Below are 24436 nucleotides of genomic sequence, written 5' to 3'. Positions count from 1 at the left end.
CATATAAAATGTAGCTGGTCTAAAAATGGACACATGATACATACATAATAAAATATACAATTTTCATTTGTAGTATTTTCCCGTGTGTTGTTAATTCTAGAACCGCTGAGCTGATTTTCATGAAATTTGGTATGCCATTGGAGCCTAATCCGTAACAGGCACTTTAAATTTTTGTTTTCAGTTGGAAATACTTTATCGGATGAAAGAAGCGACAGACATGAATGAACCCATATGGAGTTTTTTGCTTATATAAAAGCGCAAAGAACACCTAAAACTATTCTTAAAGTTTCTGTACACGAATTTCCTATCCTGATACAATCATGCATTAGTTTAAATGAAGTATTTATTATCGATAGATCGAAGTCGATGGGCTATATCGAAAACTGAAGCATATCGAAAATTGGTCAACATAAAACATGGCCACTGCCTGTAGTGAAGATTTGCCAGTTTCTCCAACAGATAGTAAGTCTGTGACTGAATCAGTTAATTCTTCCGGCAGCAAAAGCTTGTCACGTTCTCCATCAATTTCGTCTATGAAAGAAGACAGATGGCCTGCATTAGTTGTTTCCAGGGAACCAAAAATTGGCGTGAGGAAAGTGATCAAGTGTAAGAGCATGTTTATGATTTTTTTAATTTCTCATAATATTGCATGCATGTAATGCGTTTTCTGAATGGTTTATAAGATGTGTAATTTGGGACTTGATAGTGATATAGCTGTGAAATGAAATCTACTGTCTTTCGAGTAGCTTAATACTTCTCACAATAATTACATGACTTGATGTAATATATGTTTGAACAAACCTGTCATAATTATTACATAGTGGCTTGCCGTAATATTTTCATGAAAAAAGAAAAGTCTGCCTGAATATCATGTTACTGGTAATTGTGAAACAGAAGCACTTTACATCACAAGTTTTCACAAGGAAATCTCCCAAATCAGGTTTCACATATTTCCCCTTCCACCTGTTAAACTAACCCCACACTGTCTCTAAATCTAACCTTACTTCTCTTACACTGACAGAATTTAATGTCATTTAAGTAAAACTCCTAGAAATGTATGTGAACAATATTGCCGTGTGATGATCATACTCAACCCCATCTAGTCTTTTGGAATTTATTTACATTCCATAGATCCTTCATGGTACCAGCTAAGGATGTGGAACATGTCTTCATACAAGTACCAGCACTTGGTACATGTAACAGTACCAATACAAATGTAACTGCATCATTGATACAGATATATATATATATATATATATATATATATATATATATATATATATATATGAATATTTACAATACCTAATAATTTTTTATGTAGTTGTAGAAGGAATGAGATAACAGATAATCTTTCATTGCTCTCTTAGATACTTTTATGCGTTGGTTTAACCTTTCAATGCTATCTGGAGGAATATTGACTAACTTAATCTTTGCATAGTAAACCCCTTTCTGGTGACTAATGAAGTTAACATTCAGCATATGGAGATCATGTTTATGTCTTGTGTTTGTACTGTGTGTCAGAATTTGTTTGAAACTTCTCCATGTCATCTAAAACAAACAGCAGTAATAAGAGTAAGAATTCACATGCAAAGGAAGTATATAAAATTTCTTAAATAGTTCTAAGTAAGATATTTTTTCAAACCTGCCATTATTCTATTGATTTTTTTTTTTTTTGATGTTAAATACTCTTTTGCTGCCTCTTCAATTTCCCAAGAAGATAACTCCATAAGAAATGATGGAATGGAAATAAGCAAAGTAAGTTCATTTTAGGTATCCATTTTAAGGAGTTACAATAAGAGATGCATATTTGCTGGGTACAGCACTACAGTGACATACATATTCAGATTTATGGCTTCTAGATTTACTATTGTAGTGCATCCTTTCATGACACCCTTTTATCATCTATATCTAATGTCTTTATATGTTTATATGGATAAATGGTTAGTTTGGTTTGAAATATATTTTATAGGCCTAGAAACCTGCACCTAACATCCAGGCTACCTTGCCTTGGTTTTGCAAAGTCTTGCCAACAGTGTGTTTTTTTAATTAAAGAAACCCCATTGTTATCAACTGATTGCTATAATCAGATAAACATGTCTCATTGGCACTTTGTCCACAATGAATCCTACATGGACTCTGCTCCAGATTCACAACATGGCCTCTGTATTGTGACCTAAGTAGCTGTGCATTTGAGTCGTGGCATTGTGGGAAGTAAATAATATTCGTTCTTATGATGTTCATTAAATAATTGTATTTTCTTTAAGAATGTTCTGTTAGTTATATAGACTTTTCACCAATGTGACTGACTCATAAGTTTCAGATAAATTGTTAATGAGCTGTTCCATTATTCTTGCATTACTAGTGTCATCTGTGGTTTAATAGTTCATATATTTTAGTGTTATAAACCCTGTGTCTTAATTTTCTGTGATTATTTACTATTTTCATATCACTGTGACAGAATAAATTTAGGATGTGCAATATAAAACTTCCTGCATATTATAATGTTGTAATTGTTTTCGTGTTGGTAGTCACGTGAGTGTTGTAGGTGATACGATCACAATACACCAGCTTTTGTAAAAACTGCTTTCTTATACTGAACTTCCCTTTGAATATTTGCAAAACTGCACAATTTATTCTGTGGTATTCCTGAACTGAAGCCATCCCTTTATTAAACACACTTATCTTCTGATCTAATCGCATTTACTCTTTGAGTAAAAGAGACTACTGTAGTTGATTATGAACCATCAATTCCTAAGAAGCATTTAGCACCAAAGGTATTTTCCTGTTCAGTGCAGATTGGGTAAGTTTCGGTTGATAAGTAAAATGTTTTTGTGATTTATGAACAAAAGTTTGTATTTATTAATTTATATCAGGTACTGTACCTTATCAAAGCTGTTATGTGATGCTAAGCAACACTGCTGATTATCTTTTTATGATAAGACTGGTGAATTGAACAGAACTGAGTTAGCTTTGTAGTTAATATCTAATATGGTTACTGTTAAAATGTTTTGGTTCTCAGACTACCAAACTGGAACTGGAAAACATTATAGTGGTAAGGTATATAATCAGTCATATGTCTTTCTAGGATTTCCTTGATAGAAATGATACGTTGATGTCATGGCAGTGTGATTTAAAGCAAAATGTTATAATTATTTTACTTATTCTGATAAATCACAGGCATGTGAATATTTTATTTTGTTTATGGACAACCTGAATCTGTTAGTAGGTCTCAGATCAGAATGCAGCTGTCTTAAATATTTACAGAAATATAATTTACCTGTTTTTTATGTGAATGGGAAAGATCTCTGTCTGAAGGAAAAATAAAGATTGAAGAGATCTGAAAGCTGATGAGAGTGTGATTTGGGACAAAAGTGATAGTTTAGCTTGAAGAATTTTGTAATAATAATAATATGGGGTCATGGGAGCCCAAAATTTGAATTTTTAGTAGTGTTTGTTGTGAAAAGCAGTCCATACAAAATAATGTTTCCATTAGTTCCCTCATCCATAAACTGAGTTGACATTATCAGAATAATCCTTTTTTCACTAAGTTATAAGAATATCAACAGAAATAATCAAATTTGGATCCTGTTTTCAACAAAAACATTTTGTAGAGATGAAATTTCTATTCATCAGTAGGTCATGGATGATTTATAGATAGAAAGTCCAGTGGCTCAGTAGGTCGTTAATGAAAATACAATTTATTCTCATACTTTTTAAAACTAAAGATTAACATTTATCATGTCTTGTAATGGAATGATTTCATAAAGGTGAGTAAATAAGAGTTTAACTGCTAAAAGTTGAAGCATGTCTAATTTATAATATTTTAAAAGTCATTTTGCACCTCAATGAAAACACAGTACATCTCCATAACAAAGTCCAGATGGTTAATGTTGTTTGATGAAATATTTGCTTTTTACTTGGAGAATCACATGAAACCCATAAATATATTTATGGAGAAAATGCAGCGTTACTGATTATTAAAGTGGGTGGTACATATTGTTACCATTGGGCTTGAAAGGGTTACAAAACAAAGCTGTAAGTTGCAGATGTACAGAATTTTGAACTCATATTGTGTTAGTATTTGTAGATATAACTCCACCCTTTGAAGCTGAAGTCCATCTAAATAAAATTTAATAATTTTATCTCATAGAAAACACAACATGCCTCCACTAGAAAGATTGACTGGTTAGTGCTGTTTAAGGAAATAATTGTGATTTTCTCTGAGACTCCATCTATAGAATGCTGAGTTATTGATTATTAAAGCTGGTAGTACATAAGTTGTCAGTTGGCTTTAAAGGGTTAGAAGTTTTAAAGCAGTATGAGAGAGGTCATATAAACTATTTCAGTGAAATCCTTTTGCAGAGATTTAGGAATTAATGCAGAATTTCTGTGTCACTGTTCTGTTGTCAACAGTTTATGTGTATTTAGCAGATGACTGCAATCTTGCGTCTTACAGCTATGAGTATTGATTTTCACAGAGTGACTGTGGTGCCATCTTGTGTGGTGTGTTGTGTGAAATCAATAACTGTGGCTCTTGAATGTGAAGGCTAGTGGCCATGATTCTCGGTGTTCTTTTCCAAACTAGTGGTGGTTTAATTAGTTTCTTCTTTGTATTAAGAATGGACATAGGATTGTGTGTCTTCAGGAAGTTAGGGATTCGAACTGGCAGAATTTACTAACATGTAAATAACATTAAATCAGTGTGTGCCTATTCCTGTAACATTGTATATCCTCTTGTTAATTTAAAAGATTGGTATTTAGTAGTGCCTGTTAGTATGTAACGGTTTCATTGTCATTACTGTAAGGCACACGTTAAGGAACTGGCAGTATTAAACAGGTTTATGATTCAGGTTCCTAAATATTTATTAAAATGACTGATTGAGAGGATTCAGAAGTTTGAACAGCTTGTTGCCTTTTCTTTAAAGTAATATATGAAGAACTTAATCTTGTCAATAATTTTGATACATATTTAAACATTACAACATTGTTATTGTTAGATGAACTAAAATTGAAATATTTAAATTTGTCTTTCATTATAACTGTGAACACTGGAAATATTTGAAACCGTTGTTTGCAACGGAGAGTCGGGTAGGATGATTGATCAAGATATGGCAGGTGCACAGGACACCATCTATCTGTGCAACTTCCGTGTATCTGTTGATGGTGAATGGCTCTGCTTGAAGGAATTGCAAGATGTGGAATTTAGTGTCCCAGAATCTTCATCTCAACCATCAACTCCATCCCCTGATGAACCTCTACCACTACTTGGTATGCTTCCGAGGAATGTTTGTACTTATTACTTGAAATGCGTTAATTGGCATTTCACTGCCCTGTAGAACCATTTTCCCTATGTGAGATATGTATGGTGTAAACAAAGGGTTTAGCCAGTGAAGCCATTGAAAACAGATTGACAAATAATTTTCTTTTATTTTAGCCCGAGACCCTGTAATGATTGAAAGAAGTAATTTAGTGAACATATCAAAACTAATAGTCAAGGAGCTGATAGAAACATCACTTAAGTATGGCCGAATGTTGGATTCTGACAGCATGCCTTTGCAACATTTCTTTATAGTTCTGGAACATGTGTTAAGACATGGATTGAAACCAAAGAAGGTAATATTACAGTTTGAATTACATATTTTATAATAAACACTGTAATTCTGAATAGTGGTATTTTACAAACTTTGGATATGTTTATAAAAAGGAATGAATTATGCAGAATGAGCAGGTCAGATGTCTGTGATTCATTATTACTGCATGACAAGTAGTAGGTAGGGATAAACATTTTTTTGTATTAATTCAAAAAAGAAAGTGGTAAGTTTATGTGTAAAGTGTAGGCAAAATATTTGCCACATTAAAAGTATTTTTCAGCTCCTGTGAATAGCCTGCCTATATGTTAACCCATTATGTAACCAATTTCACTTTTATGAATAATTAATATTGACAAATTAATGCTCATGTTTTTTCACTTCAACATAATCAACATTTTTAATAGATTTTCTATGCTAAATGATGTCATGTTGGTCATTGATGTCAAGTAATAGTTCTCTTGTGACACAGTTAAACTGAAATTGAAGCTCTGTTATCATATCAACAAACTTCAGAAATTATTAAAAGAGTTATTTTAATGCTTAGTGAAGAATTGCCCAGAAAGAGTTCATATTGGCTTAGTGCTATATAAAGTCATGACAGTACTTGATTTATTTCTTTTCATTGTCCACAAAGTGAAGTTAAGTTACTTGTTTCAGGGCCTGCTTGGACCCAAGAAAGAACTCTGGGATATTTTACAGTTTGTTGAAAAATATGCTATCGAAGCACAAGATATTACAGCAAGTGTTAGAGATCTTCCAACTGTTAGGTGAGTGATAGTGCTGTGACATATAGGAAACTAATTTACTAAATAATGGTCGTAAAGTTATAATGATTCTTTAAGCCAGTACTCAACAAATTCTAGTAACCAGGGTGGAAATCAAAAAAGATTGGAAGTAAACTACTTTTCAGTTTCAAAATTCACATAATTTTCACAGAAATTTCACACTATTACAAAAGATGTCTGAATATTTATTCCTGTAAGTCCATTACTGTTCATCAGTAAGTAAAAAATTATGGAATTCTACATCAAAGGTGCAAGTTCATGTACAGGACTTGCTGTGACATTGCAATGTAGAATTACGGAACTAGGTCAGGTGACAGCGAAACACGTTTACCCTTTTATGTAGACTCGGAATACTGAGCGGTATTTCCTTTTTCAGGACTCATATGGGCAGAGCTCGAGCCTGGTTGAGATTAGCCCTGATGCAGAAAAAATTGGCTGATTATTTAAAGATATTGATTGATCATAAAGATGATCTTTTATGTGAATATTTTGAACCAGATGCCCTCATGATGAGTGATGAAGCTATTATAATAATGGGACTCCTCGTGGGTCTTAATGTTATAGACTGTAACCTGTGTGTGAAGGTAAGTGGACTATATCGTATAAAACTGTATAACCCCCGCCCACCCCCTTGAAACATCTGTACCTGTATTCACATGTGACACAGGAAGGGTGAGATATTTTTACAAGTTTATTTACAAAATTGTGAAAATTATGGCTTAATCCTTTTAGAGCATTTATCAACAAAAATCAGCATAATAAAGCTTCTGGTTAAATTTCATAAGAGTTATTTTATGAATTACTTACAATACAAAGAATTTTTGTTTAACTGTCGATTGGCATAAGCCATAACCTTTATTTGGTGGCAAAGGAATTATGTTACAGTTCAGCTGAGAACGTTAGGTATTTTTTCCTTATTTATGGATGGATTAGTGCAGTGGTATTCAACCTTTTTTCTTCGCGTACCCCCAGATATAATTTCTCTTCAACTTTGTACCCCCGAAGTTGTTGGTGTATAATTCAAGTTATACATAGTATATAATCTACATCTAAAATAAATTAAATAAATTACATTATTGATTATTAACTGTTTATCATAAAATAATATATATATATATTTTAAATTTCATGTATTCCCTAAGATGTCTTCGCATTCCCCAGGTTGAATACCACTGGATTAGAGTACCTTATAATAGCCTCTCTTTAACAATATGTATGTTTAGTCTGTGTACAAAATATGTTCTCTAATTGAAGATAATATGATCAGGTATTGATTATTTATTTTAGTATTGATAGTCTTTTATATTTCTGTCAATTTCCATTCTTAGAAGAAAACATATTTCTGATTCTTAAAGTAAGAAGGTAGGTGGAGAGATGTAGAATTATTTTTAATTTTTTAATACGATGTATTATAAGCCTTGGGTCACTATGTGCAATGAATTTCATTTAACAGGAAGAAGACTTGGACTGTCAGCAGGGTGTAATAGATTTCTCACTGTACTTGCGGTCAAGTAACCAATGTAGTGAATCTTCAGAAGATGATTTGGATCATGATAACATGACAACTGTACTTGACCAAAAGAATTATATTGAGGAACTCAACAGGCATCTAAAGTATGTATATTATTAGTGATCGTCATCACATCATACATCCATTTCAGATGTGGTGAGCGATGTGACAAGTGAGAAATAATGGGACGATATTATCCAGTATTTTCTAAATGTTTTTTCTTTGATTTTGTGTTCCATATTGACCTGGGGGTTTATTTATTGCAGATACAAATATGTTGTTTATTTATTCATGAACGATGATTTCAGTACCTTAGATTATGTAATGTTGAAAGTCTGTTATTATGAAGTTAATAATTGTCTTGAAAATGACACTATATAGAAATATGAATTATTTTTCTTTTTACTTCATTTAATATATAATATGCCAACTTTTTGTTTGATAAACAGTTTTTGGAGATAAGATATACTGTTTGATTTAAGCTTTATAGAAAATGGGCTTTATATAAGACCAGTACAGGTAAACCTCGATTTGCGCTCAGTTTGCTTCTTGTTGACACATTGAATGTGCTGAAAACTGTGTGCTAAATGTGTTTGTGTTGTTGTTTGACCACTATTCTGCAGTAGCAACTGTTTTATATTTATAAATTGTAGAAGAGCCACCATGTCTGGTAAGAGAAGTAAATGTGTTGCTAAAAAGTTGCATAGGTCTATTGCGTTAGAAGATAAGATTGACATAATTCGTAGAATAGAAGGTGGTAATACCCGTCGTAATGTGTGCAGAAGCATGAAGTTGCCTCCTTCCACTGTAACTACCATAATGAAAAATTCATATAAAATAAAACAGTCAATGCAACAGGCTACGAGAGTAAGTGCAATGCAAGTGAGTTATAGCAGAAGTAAACTTTTAGAAAGAATGGAGAAATTACTGTTGCTATGGGTGGATGACATGAATCGAAAAAACATTCCCTTGACTGAAATTGCTATCACGTATAAGGCGAAGTCAATTTTTGAGGAACTTAAGTCGTCAGTGTTTGGAGCCGGGAACGCACGATTTACATTATAAAAAGAGTTTCAATTTACGCAGGTTCGTCCAATAACGCATCCCGGGCGTAAATCGAGGTTTACCTGTAAGTAAAGTTTGTCCCGCTACGTGCCATACAGGCGCTTGGGGTGAGTGGAGGTATAGCTCCTCTCTTCCTTGACCTCGGCACTAGATGGGGGTGAGTGGTTAGCATCACGCCCCGGCCGGCCTAACCCCCGGGAAAGGACCCCGGTACCCATTGTAGATGAGGCTGGGTGGGCCCCAGAGCCGGTCTGGACGCAGAGGCTAGAGGAAAAATCCTATGCCCTCGTTGGGTATCGAACCCGTCCTGTATAGATAAAAATAAAATTTTCTTGATAAGTTTTGGCCTTGGATTGAGAAACTGTATTTTGTAGCATATTTGTTAATAACTGTTGTGTTGTATTTCAGTGCTACTGTAACAAATCTGCAGACTAAGGTTGAAGCGTTAACAACTACTAATGCACTGATGAAGGAAGATATGTCAATTGCAAAAAGTAACATCTTGTCACTGTATGAGGAGAATGTTAATTTGAAGAAGGAACTCGGCTTGGATGTAAATGCAGACAGAATGGATGAGGGAGGAGGTGATGGGGAACCAGCACATACCAAGAAGTCAGAAACAAACTCAGAGGTAGAAGAACTGAAGATACAGCTAGAGAATGAGAGGAAGCAAAGACGTGAGACCGAAAAAGAACTTGGTCTGCAGGTAAGGAGTGTAACTATGTCAGGGAAGAAGAGATGTTGCAGATGATATAAATGACTGAAGTGTTGTGTTCAGAGACTGTGGGATATAAGTGAAAGGAAGGATAATATTAGCATGGATTGAATGCACTTTGTCTAATTTTTTAGATTAATTTAAGAAATCCAAGATGAGGCAGACATGTAGCACACATGAATTAACTTGGATAAACGATAAATACATTCACAGTTTGCTTGATATAGCCATAGCAGATATTAGAGAAAATAATTATGTTTTTAACCTGATTGTATCAGTTGATTATGCCATTTTTTCTTCCACATCCTACATTACTCACTCAGTTCACATAAATTTGTTAATAAAATAAATTGTATGGTTATAACTTTGTACTGTACTTTGAGATACATTTGTATCAGTATTTATACATCTTCAGCCATAATGGTCAGTCAAAAACAGTGTCTCATAACAAACATTTTTGCCATAATTAATGACCTCAAACTTGAGTAAAAGAATGTTCAATCTGTCAGTAGTGTTTTACACTAACATTTGACTGTTAATTATAATTATAAAACCCAGTTGGTAAATTGTTTTCTTCTTATTTAACAGATAAGTCTGAAGGCAGAAATGGAAGTGGCAATGAAATTATTAGAAAAAGATATTCATGAGAAACAGGATACAATAGTATCATTGAGAAGGCAGTTGGATGATATAAAACTCATAAACCTGGAAATGTACAAGAAACTTCAGGTAAGGAGAGAATTTCATACTTATTTGTAGTAAAATTATTTATTGTTAATACCATTTTGTTTACAAATTAAAACTGGTGAACTTTTGTAAGATTGAGTTTCTTACAGCTGTGAGTATGAAAATGGCCATCTTCTGGGATATTGCATTATGTAGTCTGGTAGATATTGACCAACATTTCAGAGGAGCTGACAGCTTCCATCATCACCCTGATGATGAAGGTAGTAAGCCCATATGAAATATCAGTCAGTTTACCAAAAGACAGTCATCTTTGTGGGAAATTTTTTGTTGTTGCTTTGTGTTTTATATGTTTGTACAAAATGCTCAAATTAGTGTTTCTTTGTATCAGATTGTCATGTTAGGTTTAGAGAATTCTTATTAAATGAGTGCCCTGGTTATAGTTTTATTACATAAAATAATTTTAAATTGTGTGCTGCTATTTGGTAAATTATATATATGTTGTAAGATTTGAGGTATGAAGATTTTTGTCTTCTGGGTTGTTGTGCCGTGTAGTCTGGTCGATGTTAACCAACGTTTCAGAGGTCATACTTCCTCCATCATCAGGGCGATGAATATGCCATTCACATTCCGGCACCTATAAACCTAGCCCCACACACCCTATTGGCATATTCATCTCCCTGATGACACATTGGTGAACATTGACCAGACTACACAGCGAAACAACCCAGAAGACAGAAATCTTTATATATATGTTGATTGTTAATCTTCTAGGTTTTAGATTTCAGGTTTATTTTTCTTATTGTTTTAACCAGGAAAATCATACTTAAAATAAATAATGTTCTCCATTATCACACTTTGTCATTCAATTTTTAGGAATGTGAGGAAGAGTTGACCCAAAAAGGTGAGATGGTGACACGTCTCCAAGCTAAAACAAGCCAAATTGGTCAAATCCTCAACAACTTAGAAAAATACAATCATTTGTTGAAAGATGCTGAAAAGGGGGGTCACACCTCAGCAAGGGGAAATCAGCCCAAAAAATAGTAGCAGGAACACATAAGTCATATCTCTGTATGTTTAGTTTGCATTATCTTAATGTGCAGTGATTTTATCAAGGTATTTTCACAGGAACTGTGTATATATGAATTGCTTTAATAATTGGGTTTCTTATTTTGTGTTGTTTATGAGCCACTGATAAATTATATTGCAGGAGTGTGAGAGCTCGCTTAAACACAAAACTGAACTAATCAGCAAACTGGAGGCTAAAACATTCGCTATGACTGACACTATACAGAAAATGGAGGAAAAGTAGGTACTGCCTGTTGTTGTCTTGGTGTTTACACGTTTTAACTCACGGACAAGGACAAAAGAATAGGAACATTTTAAGACCAATTTAGTAATAAATACTTGAGATTGTTTTGGACCAGGTGGAAAGGGATGTTCACTCTTTGTTTTGAAACAAGGAATTTGTTAATAAAATGTGCCCTCCGTATTGTTTTGAAAGGCTTGCATAAATATTTGTACAAGTATAATTTGTCCTTTGAATGCTGCTTAATGTCAATAGCCAGAGCTGCTGCATTGCATTATAGCTTTAATTGTTGTGTTATTTAAATACTGGCCCTATTCCTTTTGCCTTCAAAATAAATTTTGCAGTACAGTTGTGTTTATTATATATAACATTAAAAATGGACTATCAGACTGAAAGCAAAACAAAGTTTTCATCACTTATAAATGGTTCTGGTGATGGTATATTACAATTATTACTGAATTTCTGGCCTTTGTCCATCATCTGGTATTCTGAAAAGAAAATTTTAGACTTGTTTAAGTTCTCAAGTGAAGAGTTGTGGAGTTACTACTCATCTCAGTCCATTAGAAAGAACAAATCTCAATCACTGGACCACCCAACTAAAGCAAAAAGTCCCTGAGATCAAATATTGTCAGCTGTAGATAATAAAGACATTTTGCAATAAAAATTGTGGAAACACCCACAAGGATCAAAAGACAGATATAAACCCATATAACCAATGGACAAGTCCAGAAATCCTGTAACAATAAAGTTTATTCTCACTGCATTAAATCTATCAAGAAACAAATTGTTGTCATATCCATAACAAAGTGATGTTTTGTGCTTAAAATTCAACCACATGTTATGGATCATAATATAGGAATTAAATGTAGTTTAGTAGTGAAATATTAAGAAAGAGTGTTACTGTTGGAGATATTGGCAAACCTACATTACAGGCCGCCACATGATAATGTAATATTTTCATTTACTACTTGAGTGTTCATGTATTATACAATTTTTAGGAAATTGACTGAATTTTAAATATTTGTTCCTTGCACTGTCAGTAATATGAGAACTTTTCATTATCTGTGCTTATTGCTTGTAAAAGGTATTCTGTAATAAAGTATATATTATGAAAAATATGTTTATGTTATTCAACTAATGGCTTGTATAATAAGGTTGATCAAAAGTGTGAAAACATTTTCCCTTCATTATTTTTTATACCTAATTTTGGTTATTTCTTTTTTGGTTCATTTAGGTTGTCTGTTTTGAGGGTTTGCCATTATTTTCATTATATCAGTCACATTTTGTTTTGGAATGTTGACTGTAGGCATGTAGGTAATCATGTTTAGAGGAGGGTCATTCTCTTGCCTTTCATAATTTATAATGAAGAATAAGAGAGAATGTCACTGGTATGAGCTCTGCCTACATCCCTGCAAGTGACACAATTTAAAACTGATAGGGACATTTTTATAAAGTGACGACTTGATAGCATATATGATTTATTTTATTTTTTTGGTAGTACTAGAAATTGTATGGCTCAGTCCTTCACAGCTTTGAAACAACAATTTTTTTTATTTTTTCTAATTATGCTATTTGTTCTATTTTTGGTTTTCTGTTCCTGTTCCCAATTCCTGTTACATTTTGCTGGTGTGAAATTAGGTACAAGCAGTGTGAAAGTGAACGAACAACAGCTGAGGAGTCTTCTCGAAAACTTGGACAGCAAATTGCAGAAAAAGAGGTGCAAAATTCTAGTGTTGAAGGTGATCTTAGGATAGAAAGGGAATGGCGGACATCACTGCAAGAAACAATGGTGAAGGATAGAGACAAGATATCTCAGCTTCACCAGGAGTTGGGACAACTGAAATCTGTTGCATCAGTAAGTAATTTCACAAAATCATACCTAATGAACTTGTCTGGTGATCAAGACTGAATATTCAAACTCGTGCACCAAGGGCCAACTTTGTATTCAATCCCGAATAATTCAGTCTTATTTAAATATCTTGACTGGCAACTTGACAGTGTTAAATATCTAATTTTCATAATAACACTCAGGATTTAATATTTGACCTTGATGTACATTTAAAGTGTGGTCTTCTGAGTTCTTGGGCTGTATAGTCTTCTTGTTATGTAAGGGATAGCTCAGTCAGTATAGTGACTAGCTACGGGCTGGACGACCGGGGTTCGATCCCCGACGGGGGGCAGAGGATTTTTCCTCTGGCCTCTGCGTCCAGACCGGCTCTGGGGCCCACCCAGCCTCCTCTACAGTGGGTACTGGGGTCCTTTCCCGGGGGTAAAGCCGGCCGGGGCATGATGCTGACCACTCACCCCCATCTAGTGCCAAGGTCAAGAAAGAGAGGAGCTATACCTCCACTCACCCCAAGCGCCTGTATGGCACGTAGCAGGACAAACTTTACTAAATTGAATTCTTTAGTCTAGGATGTTATGGGGCTAAAGTCAGGAGGGATCTGTGATGCAGGAGTTGACTTTCCTCCGATAGAGGTCATAAAAAGTTTTGGAGATGTGATGATTGTCCACGAAGATTTTACGGCCCACTCCTTTGGCTCTCAAAACCTTTCGAAACAGTCTGATGAGTACTTGATTCACTTGAAAATTTTTTACAGCTGCTCTCCCCATTGGGGCCAACCCTAAGGATGTTTTCTTCTTGCAGGTTATTTGTGAAGTATAAGTTCCGTATTACTAGAAGGCCCATATTTGTACCCTCTTTTATTTCTTATGAGTTCGTTGAATTCTATCTGCAAATGACATCCATTGTGAATGAGTTTGATTTTGAAATTCCATATACTTGTGTAAGAATCAGCAGTTTAGTGAAAGAGAGTCATCGTGCTGTTCTCTGATACTCATTTCTTGCTTTCGTAGTTTTTCTTGATCTAAATGCCCGCAACTAAACATGACTGGTGTTCTTTAATATTACTGAAAAGTTGATAATGAGTGAAATGAAAATGTAGAAAGTTGTGTGAGACACAGGGACTCCTTTACTTGATACAATAATATTTCTTGGCAGAAATATGTTTCTTTGCAAGAGGAACACTACCAACTGAAGGAACAGTACACTGAACAAGAACAGACATTGGAAGAACTTGGTAATCAACTGAGCATATCAAAGCTTCAAGTTGCAGATCTTAAAGAGGAAGCAACAAGGAATGTTGCAAAAGGGGAAGGACAGTGGGCCTCAGACAAAGAAGTGACTCACTGTAAGGGGTGTAGTAAGGAGTTCAACATCACACGGAGACGGGTAAGGAATTTCAGCATTATGAGCAATATTGGAATCTGACATTGATAATGTACTGTGTCAGCTTTTATATTTGAGAGTATAGATAGGACATAGAATTTGGGCCTGTAATTAACTTTATTAAGTTTAGAAATTATTGGTTTTCTGTATTTTGTATACATTCAGCTATGAGTTTTTATAGTTCTCGATTTAAAGAGATTTCATTGTATTTTTTTTAATGTAATTCTGGAAGTCAGAGGCACCATGAGAGAAAGTGAATTGCATTTTTTATTCTTATCTGTGTTACACATACTGTATCATTCTTTTCATTTTGTTGTTCCCGTATTGAACACTAGGGGTCTGCAGTGGCCGCGCGGTCTGAGGCGTGGTCCTTGTGCCACTTGGTCGCTGGGACCGTGGGTTCGAATCCCACTCAAGCCATGGATGTTTGTCTGCGTTTTTCTGTGTTGTGCTGTCCTGTGTACAGGTAGAGGCCTTGCGACGGGCCGATCCCTCGTCCAAGGAGTCCTACCGAATGTCTATAGATCAAGCCAACGAAAAGTAGGGACCCGCAGTGCTCAGGCACTTGAAGAACGGGCCGTTCCCAGTATCCCAGTATTGAACACGATAGTGTGGTTTCGAATTTACAAATTGTTCATGGTTTAAGACTGTGATCCTGATAATCTTCATAAGACAACTCAGTAAGTCAGATCCGTAGCTGGTACAACAAGTAGAGGAGAGTAAAGCAGACATGGATTCCTCAGAATGTAACTCTTGTGGTTCTGTTTGTTAAGTTATAACAGACAAATCAGCAAAGTGTAGGGGACGGAGCAATTGATGGCTCTAGACTGTTTTGATTTATTACTGTATAATTGTATGAATACAAAATTTAGATCATAAATGTTCTGGTTCATGTCCCCAAGAGTTAAATTACTACAGAGTTGAGATTATCCTGTTGTTTGGCTGAACTAAAGGCCATTTGATTAGTTTCAGTTCTGTTTTACTTTTGTTGGGCTTAACCCGTTGACTTTAAAATAAGAAGATGCGTTACAGGCTAGTGTTATGGTAATTCCTTAACAGTATTATCAACACCACTGACATGAGACGAGAAGCCAGTATTTCAATCAGGTAATGAAGTACGTTGAAGTCAGTGGGGTAGATTAAATAATGTCCATGTGTTTATATATTGCTGAAACATGGTTGTTCCAATTTTACTTCATAATCAACAAGCAGATTTTTTGAAGTTTTTCAATGCGATGATGATGATCTTGTTTTTTGCAGCATCATTGTCGTAACTGTGGGGAAATATTCTGCAATGCATGTTCAGATAATACTATGTCGTTGCCATCATCTGCCAAGCCAGTTCGGGTGTGCGATGAATGCCACGTGTTCCTTGTTGGACGATACTCGGTTGTGCAGTGAACTGAAGTGTGATCTCACCATGGATGTAATCATTGCTTTGATTTTCAGTGCAGCTCAATATTTCCACATGTATATATATATATATATATATATATATATATATATATATATATATATATAGTTTATAGAATACAAAAATGACAGTTTGTGATATTTGCATTACGAAGAGCTTTTTACTCGTCACTCCAATTTTTTATGATTTTATGTAAGTGTATCAAGCACATAGGCCTATATGTACTGAAACATACATACAATTTTAGCTTTGCTAGTGTATAGAGGGGGGAAGTTACAAGTTATTCCTATAGAGCAGTAGTATTCAACCTGGGGTATGCGAAGACATCTTAGGGGGTACTTGAAATTTAAAAAAAATATATATATTATTTTATGATAAACATTACATAATCAGGGCCAGATTTAGGGTTAGCCACAGAAGAACCGGATGTAACTACATTCAATTTGGGAGCGCCATTCCTCTCACTCTCTCACTTATGAAATTCTTATGTGGGCGGCAGAAACGAGCTCAATCATCTCATTAACAGGTCTGATCCACATTAATTAATAATTGATAAAATATTTAAACATATTATTTTGCTTTGTTAGAATACCTTTGTTCCTTTATTAATTTTTATATGATAGACAATAATGTATTTGTAATTTAATAGCTTGATTTTCCTTATTCTAATTTAAAACTTATTATTTAATATATTATTTTGAATTTAATTTATTTTGGAAGTAGATTATATACTATGTATAACTTGAATTATACACCAACAACTTTGGGGGTACAAAGTTGAAGAGAAATTATATCTGAGAGTACGCGAACAAAAAAGGTTGAATACCACTGCTATAGAGCACATATTTAAAATAGAATATTGAAGGAGTATGGATATGATGACTATTGGTTTAACAAAAACACAGTGCACTACAGAGCATGTTTATTTGCATTTTGTGGATAAGTCAAGAATTGTTATTTTGTTTTACTAAGTGATGACAAACAAAACAATGCACTTGTGTAGGTTATATAATTTTTCTGCCAAATTCATGGAAGCATATGCCAAGTATTGCAAAATATACCATATTTAATATTGCCATTTTATGCATTGTGCCAAATTGATATGGAAAATGTATTTTTAAATTTTGTGAAATTTGTCTGTTTTATGTTATATTCAGTTCATATGTTCCATGAGGTACTGATATTAATTTTAATGTATGGTGCACCCCAGCTTTCTTGGTGTTATTGCATATTTTCTGTTTATCATCATATAATAATTGTCAGTGTAATGGGAATTACTCATTACAAAATTATGGAGAGCATGTTATATTATGATCTGAGACTATGTCAGTTTGCTTGAACATCAAGAAAATTTGTCTTTTGACCAGAATCCAGGAATGGCTGTTCTTATGTTTTCCTTCATAAAAAGAGTGCAACATACAGGCACATGAACATGATATGTATATATATATAAGAGGTTTGTATTATATAAAAGATAGTTCTTTTTTTACAACTTTAAAGATCTTTATTAAGATATTATGAAGCAAGGAATATTTACTAAAGCTTACTGTTATATATGGAGAAATGTGTGGAAAACTATGTAATGGTCCCATTATGGGATCACCGTTCCCCTTTAGTGGACTGAGAGGTTTATTACCGTTAACAAATCGCTGTAATTTTCTTGGTTGGACACACTAATGGTAGTGATGGTGGTGGGAGCTATTTAGATGGGATGATGAACAGGTATTTCAGGGCTTTCTTTGGCTTAGAATATGAGTTTTTTGTTTCCAGGGATGATAGCGTGTTAACAATGATATACAGTGTGTTCACAAAGTCCCTTCGGGGTTTTGAAAAATTGTGGTGCGCAAACAAATTGAACTAGCCACATGCGGTTTGCGGCAGAATACATTGAAACTCTGGAAGATGGTGCTCCACCTCATTGGGGTCTGCAGGTACGTGCGTACCTGGACAGGACATTTCCAGGAAGATGGATCGGCAGAGACGGTCCAATGCCTTGGCCTCCACGTTCGCCAGACAACACTACTGGATTTTTTCCTGTGGGGTTATGTCAAGAGCAATGCGTTCTGAACACCAGTTAACAGACTTGATGACCTGAAGACCAGTACCAGAAATGCGATCTCGGCTATTCCAGCAGACATGCTCCACAGAATATGGCAAGAGCTCGAATATCGTCTGGACGTTCTCTGTGCTACCAAGGGAGCCCACATTGAGGTCTACTGAGGTCAGTAAAAAACGTCCAGAGTTTCACTGTAATCTGCTACAAACCACATGTGGCTAGCTCAATTTGTTTGCGCGCCACAATTTTTAAAAAACCCAAAGGGACATTGTGGACACACTGTACAATGATGAGGCAATTAATATTAGGGTAGACAAGAATATGGTAGGACATCCATTGTCCCAGTTGGTCATTTGACCTTCCAGAATGTTCCTGGGACTTCAGTTTTTACTCCAGACATAGATGATTATTCTATCATAAACTGAATTCTGTGAACTCTTATTCGTATAAGTTTTATTGAGATTTGTTGTTTTCTTTATCTGTGCTTTTAAGTAGTGATCAGTGCATCATCAGATCTGGCCTGCAATAAACACTGATGTGCACCACTGGAGAAAGCTCTGAATATTATAAATGGTGAGTAACAATGGTAGAGTAATGTAATCTTCAGAATTAACATCTTAAACACATTTCAACAACTGCAGGTAGTAACAAAGATTTGTTCTGTAAGTACAGAGTATTATGCAGTCTTCCATGACCCACTGTACATATGTAAAACTTTTGCTACATGTTTTAAATATTCTTTATATAATGGTTAGTATAATCTGAATCTATGGGTGGCATAAATGAAAGAGCTTTGAGTGCTGGAACTTTGTTTTTAGAAACAAGAAAATTCTTTGTATTTGGTTCTCGCTTTCCTCTTTGCTGTATTTTGATGTATGTTGCCATACAAATTCTGAGCACGTAGTAGATCACTTCAACACCACTTAGTAAGCTCACTCCAAGAAATAATCCCATGATTCCACCAAAGGAAACTAAAAGTAAGGAAACAGTCAAAGTTCAGTATAATTATTAGAAGAACTTTTGTCTACTTATAAATTAACATTAAAATTTATTTTCCAAGGCCCAATTATTTTATTTTGCAAAATTACTGATATGTCTTGATTTTCTTACTAACTTCTTTGCATGGAATGTGATTTGAGTCATTGATACATTTAATGTAATATGAATAATCACATCTGCAATCATCATTCCTGTATATAGTTCATTTAGAATAATTTAAAATTTTAATGGCCTATATGGCACATTATAAAATCGCAGAATTGTAAATAGGATTTAAGAAAACAAACCCTTTAGTGTGTTCAGATATTTACAAGGAATACAGTCATATATACAAAATTTAGAAGTGGCATTAATTAGTCTTAAAAATTTGAGATGGTGCACGTTCTTTGACAGGTGGAGTGCACACATCTATCACAAGGTTTGTAATAATGCAATTTGAAGGTCACTAATCATAGACATGAGTAATATGCAGTTGCTCTGATGATGGAGGCAGTAAGGACCTCTGAAACATTGTTAAAACTTATACCAGACTATATGGTGCTACAACCCTGATGATGACCATACTCACCACTGTTATAACCTCAAATCCTACCAAGCTGGTACCAACTGAATTTACTTATACTGTTGTTTACATATTGTGAACATCCAGGTTAGCTACGTTTTTGTATACCAAAGACTGTTGTTTTCTAAAATTGTAATATTATTTCCTTGACAGTTTCAATGCCCATTGGAAAGGGTTAAGTATTCATAAAATAATGTAAACAGTGTAAGAAATTGATGCTGAGGCAGCCTTGGAGATTATGTCCCATTTCAATCTCCGGTATGAATCTAATAAGAACTACGAAATTATGGTCTTTCCTTATTTTAAATAGGCAAAACTTTCTTGGTCTGTCTGATCCTTCTGCGTACAAGAACAGTTTTCAATTAACCACTTCAGTGCCGAGTTTAATTTAAATGACAAGTGTAAACTTTCTTCCTGCCAGCTAAGTACGTCGATGTTTCAGTGCTGGTGTAGTTGCTCATAACTCCGAGAGATGACACTCAAATGTAATCAAACTAAAACAGGTGTTGACAGAAGCTTTGATGTATCGAGTTATGAACATACAAGCGATATTCTCTCGCAAAACGTCTTCCCGTTTGTGTTTCCGTTCGTTTGTAACATGTGGCTGTCTCGTGTGTAAATGTGGTAAAGCAAAACGTTAGCATGAAAGTGAATAGCTGTGCAAGGTGACATCACATCCTAAAGCAGTACTAAAGGTAACTTGAAAACTTCATGCGATTACTTCTGATAATTTCTAAGTTATATAAAGTTTTTTGTACTCATGTAAAACACTTTCCTTATATTGAATAATGGCTTTCACGGGGCATTTAATTCCCTTGAACATACGTACCAATTAGTTGCATTAAACTGAAAGCTCGTTCTCGTCGATACTTAATTGCACCCATTTCATTGTAAAAAACGTCAATGTGGCCAGTGCTTTCCTTTGTAGTAGGATCAGTATCAGGAACCATGTCATAATCCACAAGAAATGTGTTGTCATGACATGTGGGTAAGCAATTGGAGCAGTTGAGCACTGCTGATCCTTGTTCTGCATTCAAATTTTTGTATCCAGGTGGTGGGTTGTACACTCGCAGATTAGCTGGCAAAAGAACAATTATTGCATCCAACAACAAAATTCCTTTTTGGTGGATTAAATTGAGATTATGATTGACAGTGTGAATAATACCATCCTCTTTTAAGAAAGTTTCTGACCCCCAGTAATGTGTAATGTATTATACAGAATGTTCCACAAGTTTGATGATGACATACAGTGTGTCCCAAAAAGATGTAGAGACACATTGAATGAATTAAATAAAACACTTTAATAAACTAAACCGTTACATTCGTCAGCATCAGCACTTGGTGTTGGTGTTCAAACTTACCACCGTCAGCTTCGTGGCGCAGTTGACAGAGGAGAACATCTGACTGACATATGGCCGTCAAACTTGTTGCTTTGTATACATCTTTTTGGGACACTCCGTTGTTTCTTTGTGTTATACACTAAAACATTTATTTAATATTCCTAAAATTTAATGGCCTGACGAAGAGTGTGGCGCACTACTATGCATCAGTCTGTGTTCTATGGACATTAAAGAATTCTTAAGAATATTTTTGATACTGTGGCGTAGAATGAGTTTAATTAACGTGCATAGTTTTGCATCATTGTAGATGACACGTACGTTTATGATATTTTTCAAAATATATTTGACTGTCGGCAGCAATACTTTATACTGATTTGGGTTGGAAATAAAGGTAACATATTTTAGGCAGTCCAATTGTCGAAGCCAGTCGGTGGCTGTATATGTTGTGCAATGTGTGGCCTTCAGAAACATAAACTATTTAATTTTAAATAAATTTCTGGTCAAATGTATTGGTTTTATAATAAAATGCACTTACTGTTCTCTTTTGCTAAACATGGTAGTTGTGAAATTTTGCACTCCTTAGCGCCATCTGTTAGGAGGAAAAAAGAGGGCTTATCATTTGTTGGATTTTTATTTTTCAACGGTATGTGCAGTTCTTAGTATGTCGCGGAGAGTGAGAATAGCGTACAAACAGTAAAGTATTTCCATGGTCCCAAACAGGATTTGGTGTAATAACGCCACAAAAGAATTCGGACAAAAAAAAAAGAATGTAGCAATGCACTATGATAATTTAAACGTGAAAATTAAGCCACCTTTGGCCTACTTTAAATGACATTACATAGCCTCGAAATCATATTTAAATGGACCAAAGCGCGTGAAGCCATTAAGTGAGACTCGTGAGGTAATTCTTGTTTCTTTCACACTGTCCACAATGGCGGTAGTGAAACGCGAGATTGAGATGAAGTACCTCATGTGAGGTGTTATTTGTATAGGGCGCCCGGAAAGTCAGTGTGCAGTTAACCACGATTTGCCAGCATCGCCAGTTCTGTCAACATACTTCCAGTGCCAGTGCGAATGTTTTCAGGTCATACATTGATACATAACCGCAACTGCACAATGTTTTTCGAATGCACTGTATAATAACGGGTAGCGTGATAAATATAGAAACACATTTAAAATGGCGTAGATATTTAATAAAGATGGAAAATGAGAGAGAGGATAAGTCTTGTAGGATAAAAAGCGTGGATATATATATATATATATATATATATATATATATATATATACATAATTCTGACGTTTTCAAAGGGAAATCCATAGGTTTTTTGAAAAGTAAAATCTATCTGGTCAACTGCGTGTTAATTTCTATGGGGATATTTTTTGTAATTGTGCTAGTGAAAGCGACCGTTTTGCGCTACTTCTTTAAAATAAAATGTACCGCCATTGCTTCTTTGTTATAACACTCTTACTAACATTTCCATCCAGCAGAGTTCTATTTGTTATTGCATTGAGGTCCGCGGTTACTCTGTAAACCGATTATGACCACTTACGAAGCAGATCAAAGACAGAGAAGACTGGGATGCTGGGAACCACCCGTTCTTCAAGTGCCTGAGCACTGCGGGTCCCAACTTTTCGTTGGCTTGATCTATAGGCATTCGGTAGGACTCCTTGGACGAGGGATCAGCCCGTCGCAAGGCCTCTACCTGTACACAGGACAGCACAACACAGAAAAACGCTGACACACATCCATGGCTCGAGTGGGATTCGAACCCACGGTCCCAGCGACCGCGCGGCCACTGCGGACCCAAAGACAGAGAAGAGGAGAGGAGAAATTCCAATTGACTTGGGCATGTTTAAGGCCTATTAATAAGAAATTCTGTTTTTGATTTCTGTGTGGGGGACGGCGTTCGAACTTCGAATTATGATGGTCAATACTGCTCTTTCATTGTATAGCGCAGTCATTCTACTCCAGTATAATGTCAAATATAAATTGTCCTAGGGTAATATGTGGCATAATCAGTGACATCAGTAAAATGTATTCAGGCTTAACTCATTTCACATTGCAAATGGCCTACTTATCTCGTTAGAGTTCCCAGTTATGAAATGTCAACATTCAAAGCCATTTATAATATAAACCTCATATGTAACGAAGGGAAATACAAAATAATGTTAAATAATAGCAGTAGTTATGTATATTTACCTTGCTCAAAGTCGTAGAAATAAGGGTGGCATCCGCATTTATCTATGAGCCACTTCATTCTGCATTCAATGAGACAGCCTTGAAGTGTATAGGTCTTGAAATACTTGATGTGATGTTCATCTGGAAACATGCAGTTCCTTGTCGACATATCGAGTCCTCTCACCTCCGGTGAACATTCTGTTACCACTGGTGATATCTTGACTGAGAAGGTTGATGCAATCTTCTCAGGCATGTATATGCTTTTACCAGATTCTGGAGGAGCCATTGGATGATGAATCATAATCTAGACAAATAAGTCTAAATTGATCCATGGAAAATTTAAAAAAAAAATTACTCATTTAAAAAATAAAGTAAAGTTAAGGGTAGTAGATTATAGATTATATATGTTTTGTAAGCTGTTATTCCAATGTTGCGACCTGTAAGAAATCATATATTTTATATCCGAGGCCCCACACTGGACCCTTTTGTAATCACGGATATTCTAGAGTAGGAAGTGACTAAATCAATTCAGAGTTTGCTTGTTCGTGTGGAAGGTTTACATCCCTGCAATAAATATAACGCGCTACATATTTGTGACTAAAATTCAAAGTTTATTCATTCGTGTGGAATGTTTGCGTTCGTAATGTGCTGCATACTTTAATACAAAAGTTCTGATCACTAAACGAAGCACAACTTAACCTAACCTTGCTGCGTGAAGTCCCGTAACTCACGCTGTCAGTCTGGCACCCTCAAAAAATCGTAAATAAACGACCTTTGTTAGTATAAATGTGATAAAGTGATTGTACATTGACCATGTGCTTAATTGTGGTGAGTACTGTACCTGAACTACAATACAGTATTGATAATGTTAGAACCGAGTTCTCGTAAGCAAAATTCTCTTTCAAATGTTGAATGTTTTTATAAGGTGGCGCATGGAAAAAGGATTTGGTTAAAATAACATCATTTGTTCATCAAAAAGGAACTTTTGACTGGTCTGT

The 24436-nt window shown here is 35.0% G+C and overlaps 3 protein-coding genes across 7 annotated transcripts in view; 2 read left to right on the top strand and 1 right to left on the bottom strand.

Moving 5' to 3' along the window:
* Nucleotides 1–387: 387 nt before the first annotated feature.
* Nucleotides 388–17794, top strand: LOC110838475 (RUN and FYVE domain-containing protein 2). 3 transcript variants are annotated; one of them, XM_022081680.2, is made up of 11 exons: nt 388–606; nt 5435–5613; nt 6249–6358; nt 6753–6960; nt 7830–7990; nt 9360–9657; nt 10255–10395; nt 11561–11658; nt 13298–13514; nt 14661–14891; nt 16149–17794. In XM_022081680.2, the coding sequence occupies exons 1-11, from the start codon at nt 417–419 to the stop codon at nt 16287–16289; spliced, it is 1974 nt and encodes a 657-aa protein (XP_021937372.1). In that variant the 5' UTR covers nt 388–416; the 3' UTR covers nt 16290–17794. The 3 variants fall into 3 exon arrangements, with proteins under 3 accessions (XP_021937372.1, XP_087211636.1, XP_087211635.1); XM_087355510.1 differs by lacking the exon at nt 388–606 and adding an exon at nt 2961–3052; XM_087355509.1 differs by lacking the exon at nt 388–606 and adding an exon at nt 4692–5268.
* Nucleotides 17210–23766, bottom strand: LOC147872803 (sodium channel protein Nach-like). 2 transcript variants are annotated; one of them, XM_087355512.1, is made up of 4 exons: nt 23460–23766; nt 21795–21848; nt 20749–20997; nt 17210–19329 (listed from the first exon to the last, which is right to left on the bottom strand). In XM_087355512.1, exons 1-4 carry the CDS (start codon nt 23737–23739, stop codon nt 19088–19090), a joined length of 825 nt encoding a protein of 274 aa, XP_087211638.1. In that variant the 5' UTR covers nt 23740–23766; the 3' UTR covers nt 17210–19087. The 2 variants fall into 2 exon arrangements, 1 of the variants encoding a protein (XP_087211638.1); XR_015536982.1 differs by lacking the exons at nt 20749–20997; nt 21795–21848; nt 23460–23766 and adding an exon at nt 19926–20388 and having other exon boundaries at nt 19191–19329.
* LOC110838476 (opioid-binding protein/cell adhesion molecule homolog) overlaps nt 20470–24436 on the top strand; it is a 95990-nt gene continuing 92023 nt past the window's right edge. For both annotated transcript variants that reach the window (XM_022081684.2, XM_022081682.2), the window contains exon 1: nt 20470–20614. The gene's annotated coding sequence lies outside the window, so the exon portion shown is untranslated. The remainder of the gene's footprint in view (nt 20615–24436) is intronic.

This window comes from Zootermopsis nevadensis, unplaced genomic scaffold (genome assembly GCF_977971745.1).
Source record: "Zootermopsis nevadensis isolate Lab colony 2312 unplaced genomic scaffold, Znev_1.0 Znev_ptg000024l, whole genome shotgun sequence".
Lineage (NCBI taxonomy): Eukaryota > Metazoa > Arthropoda > Insecta > Blattodea > Termopsidae > Zootermopsis > Zootermopsis nevadensis.
This window is presented reverse-complemented; position numbering and strand designations above follow the sequence as displayed.

Excerpts from the sequence above, each read along its gene's own strand:
- LOC147872803 (XM_087355512.1), bottom strand. The coding sequence starts at position 23,739 with ATGATTCATCATCCAATGGCTCCTCCAGAATCTGGTAAAAGCATATAC. Across the intron at positions 21,849-23,459 it reads TTTCTACGACTTTGAGCAAG|ATGGCGCTAAGGAGTGCAAA; the intron begins GTAAATATACAT and ends TCCTCCTAACAG. Across the intron at positions 19,330-20,748 it reads CAGTTTAATGCAACTAATTG|TTTCCTTTGGTGGAATCATG; the intron begins GTACGTATGTTC and ends CCTTACTTTTAG.
- LOC110838475 (XM_022081680.2), top strand. The coding sequence starts at position 417 with ATGGCCACTGCCTGTAGTGAAGATTTGCCAGTTTCTCCAACAGATAGT. Across the intron at positions 9,658-10,254 it reads AAAAAGAACTTGGTCTGCAG|ATAAGTCTGAAGGCAGAAAT; the intron begins GTAAGGAGTGTA and ends CTTATTTAACAG. Across the intron at positions 10,396-11,560 it reads AAATGTACAAGAAACTTCAG|GAGTGTGAGAGCTCGCTTAA; the intron begins GTAAGGAGAGAA and ends ATTATATTGCAG.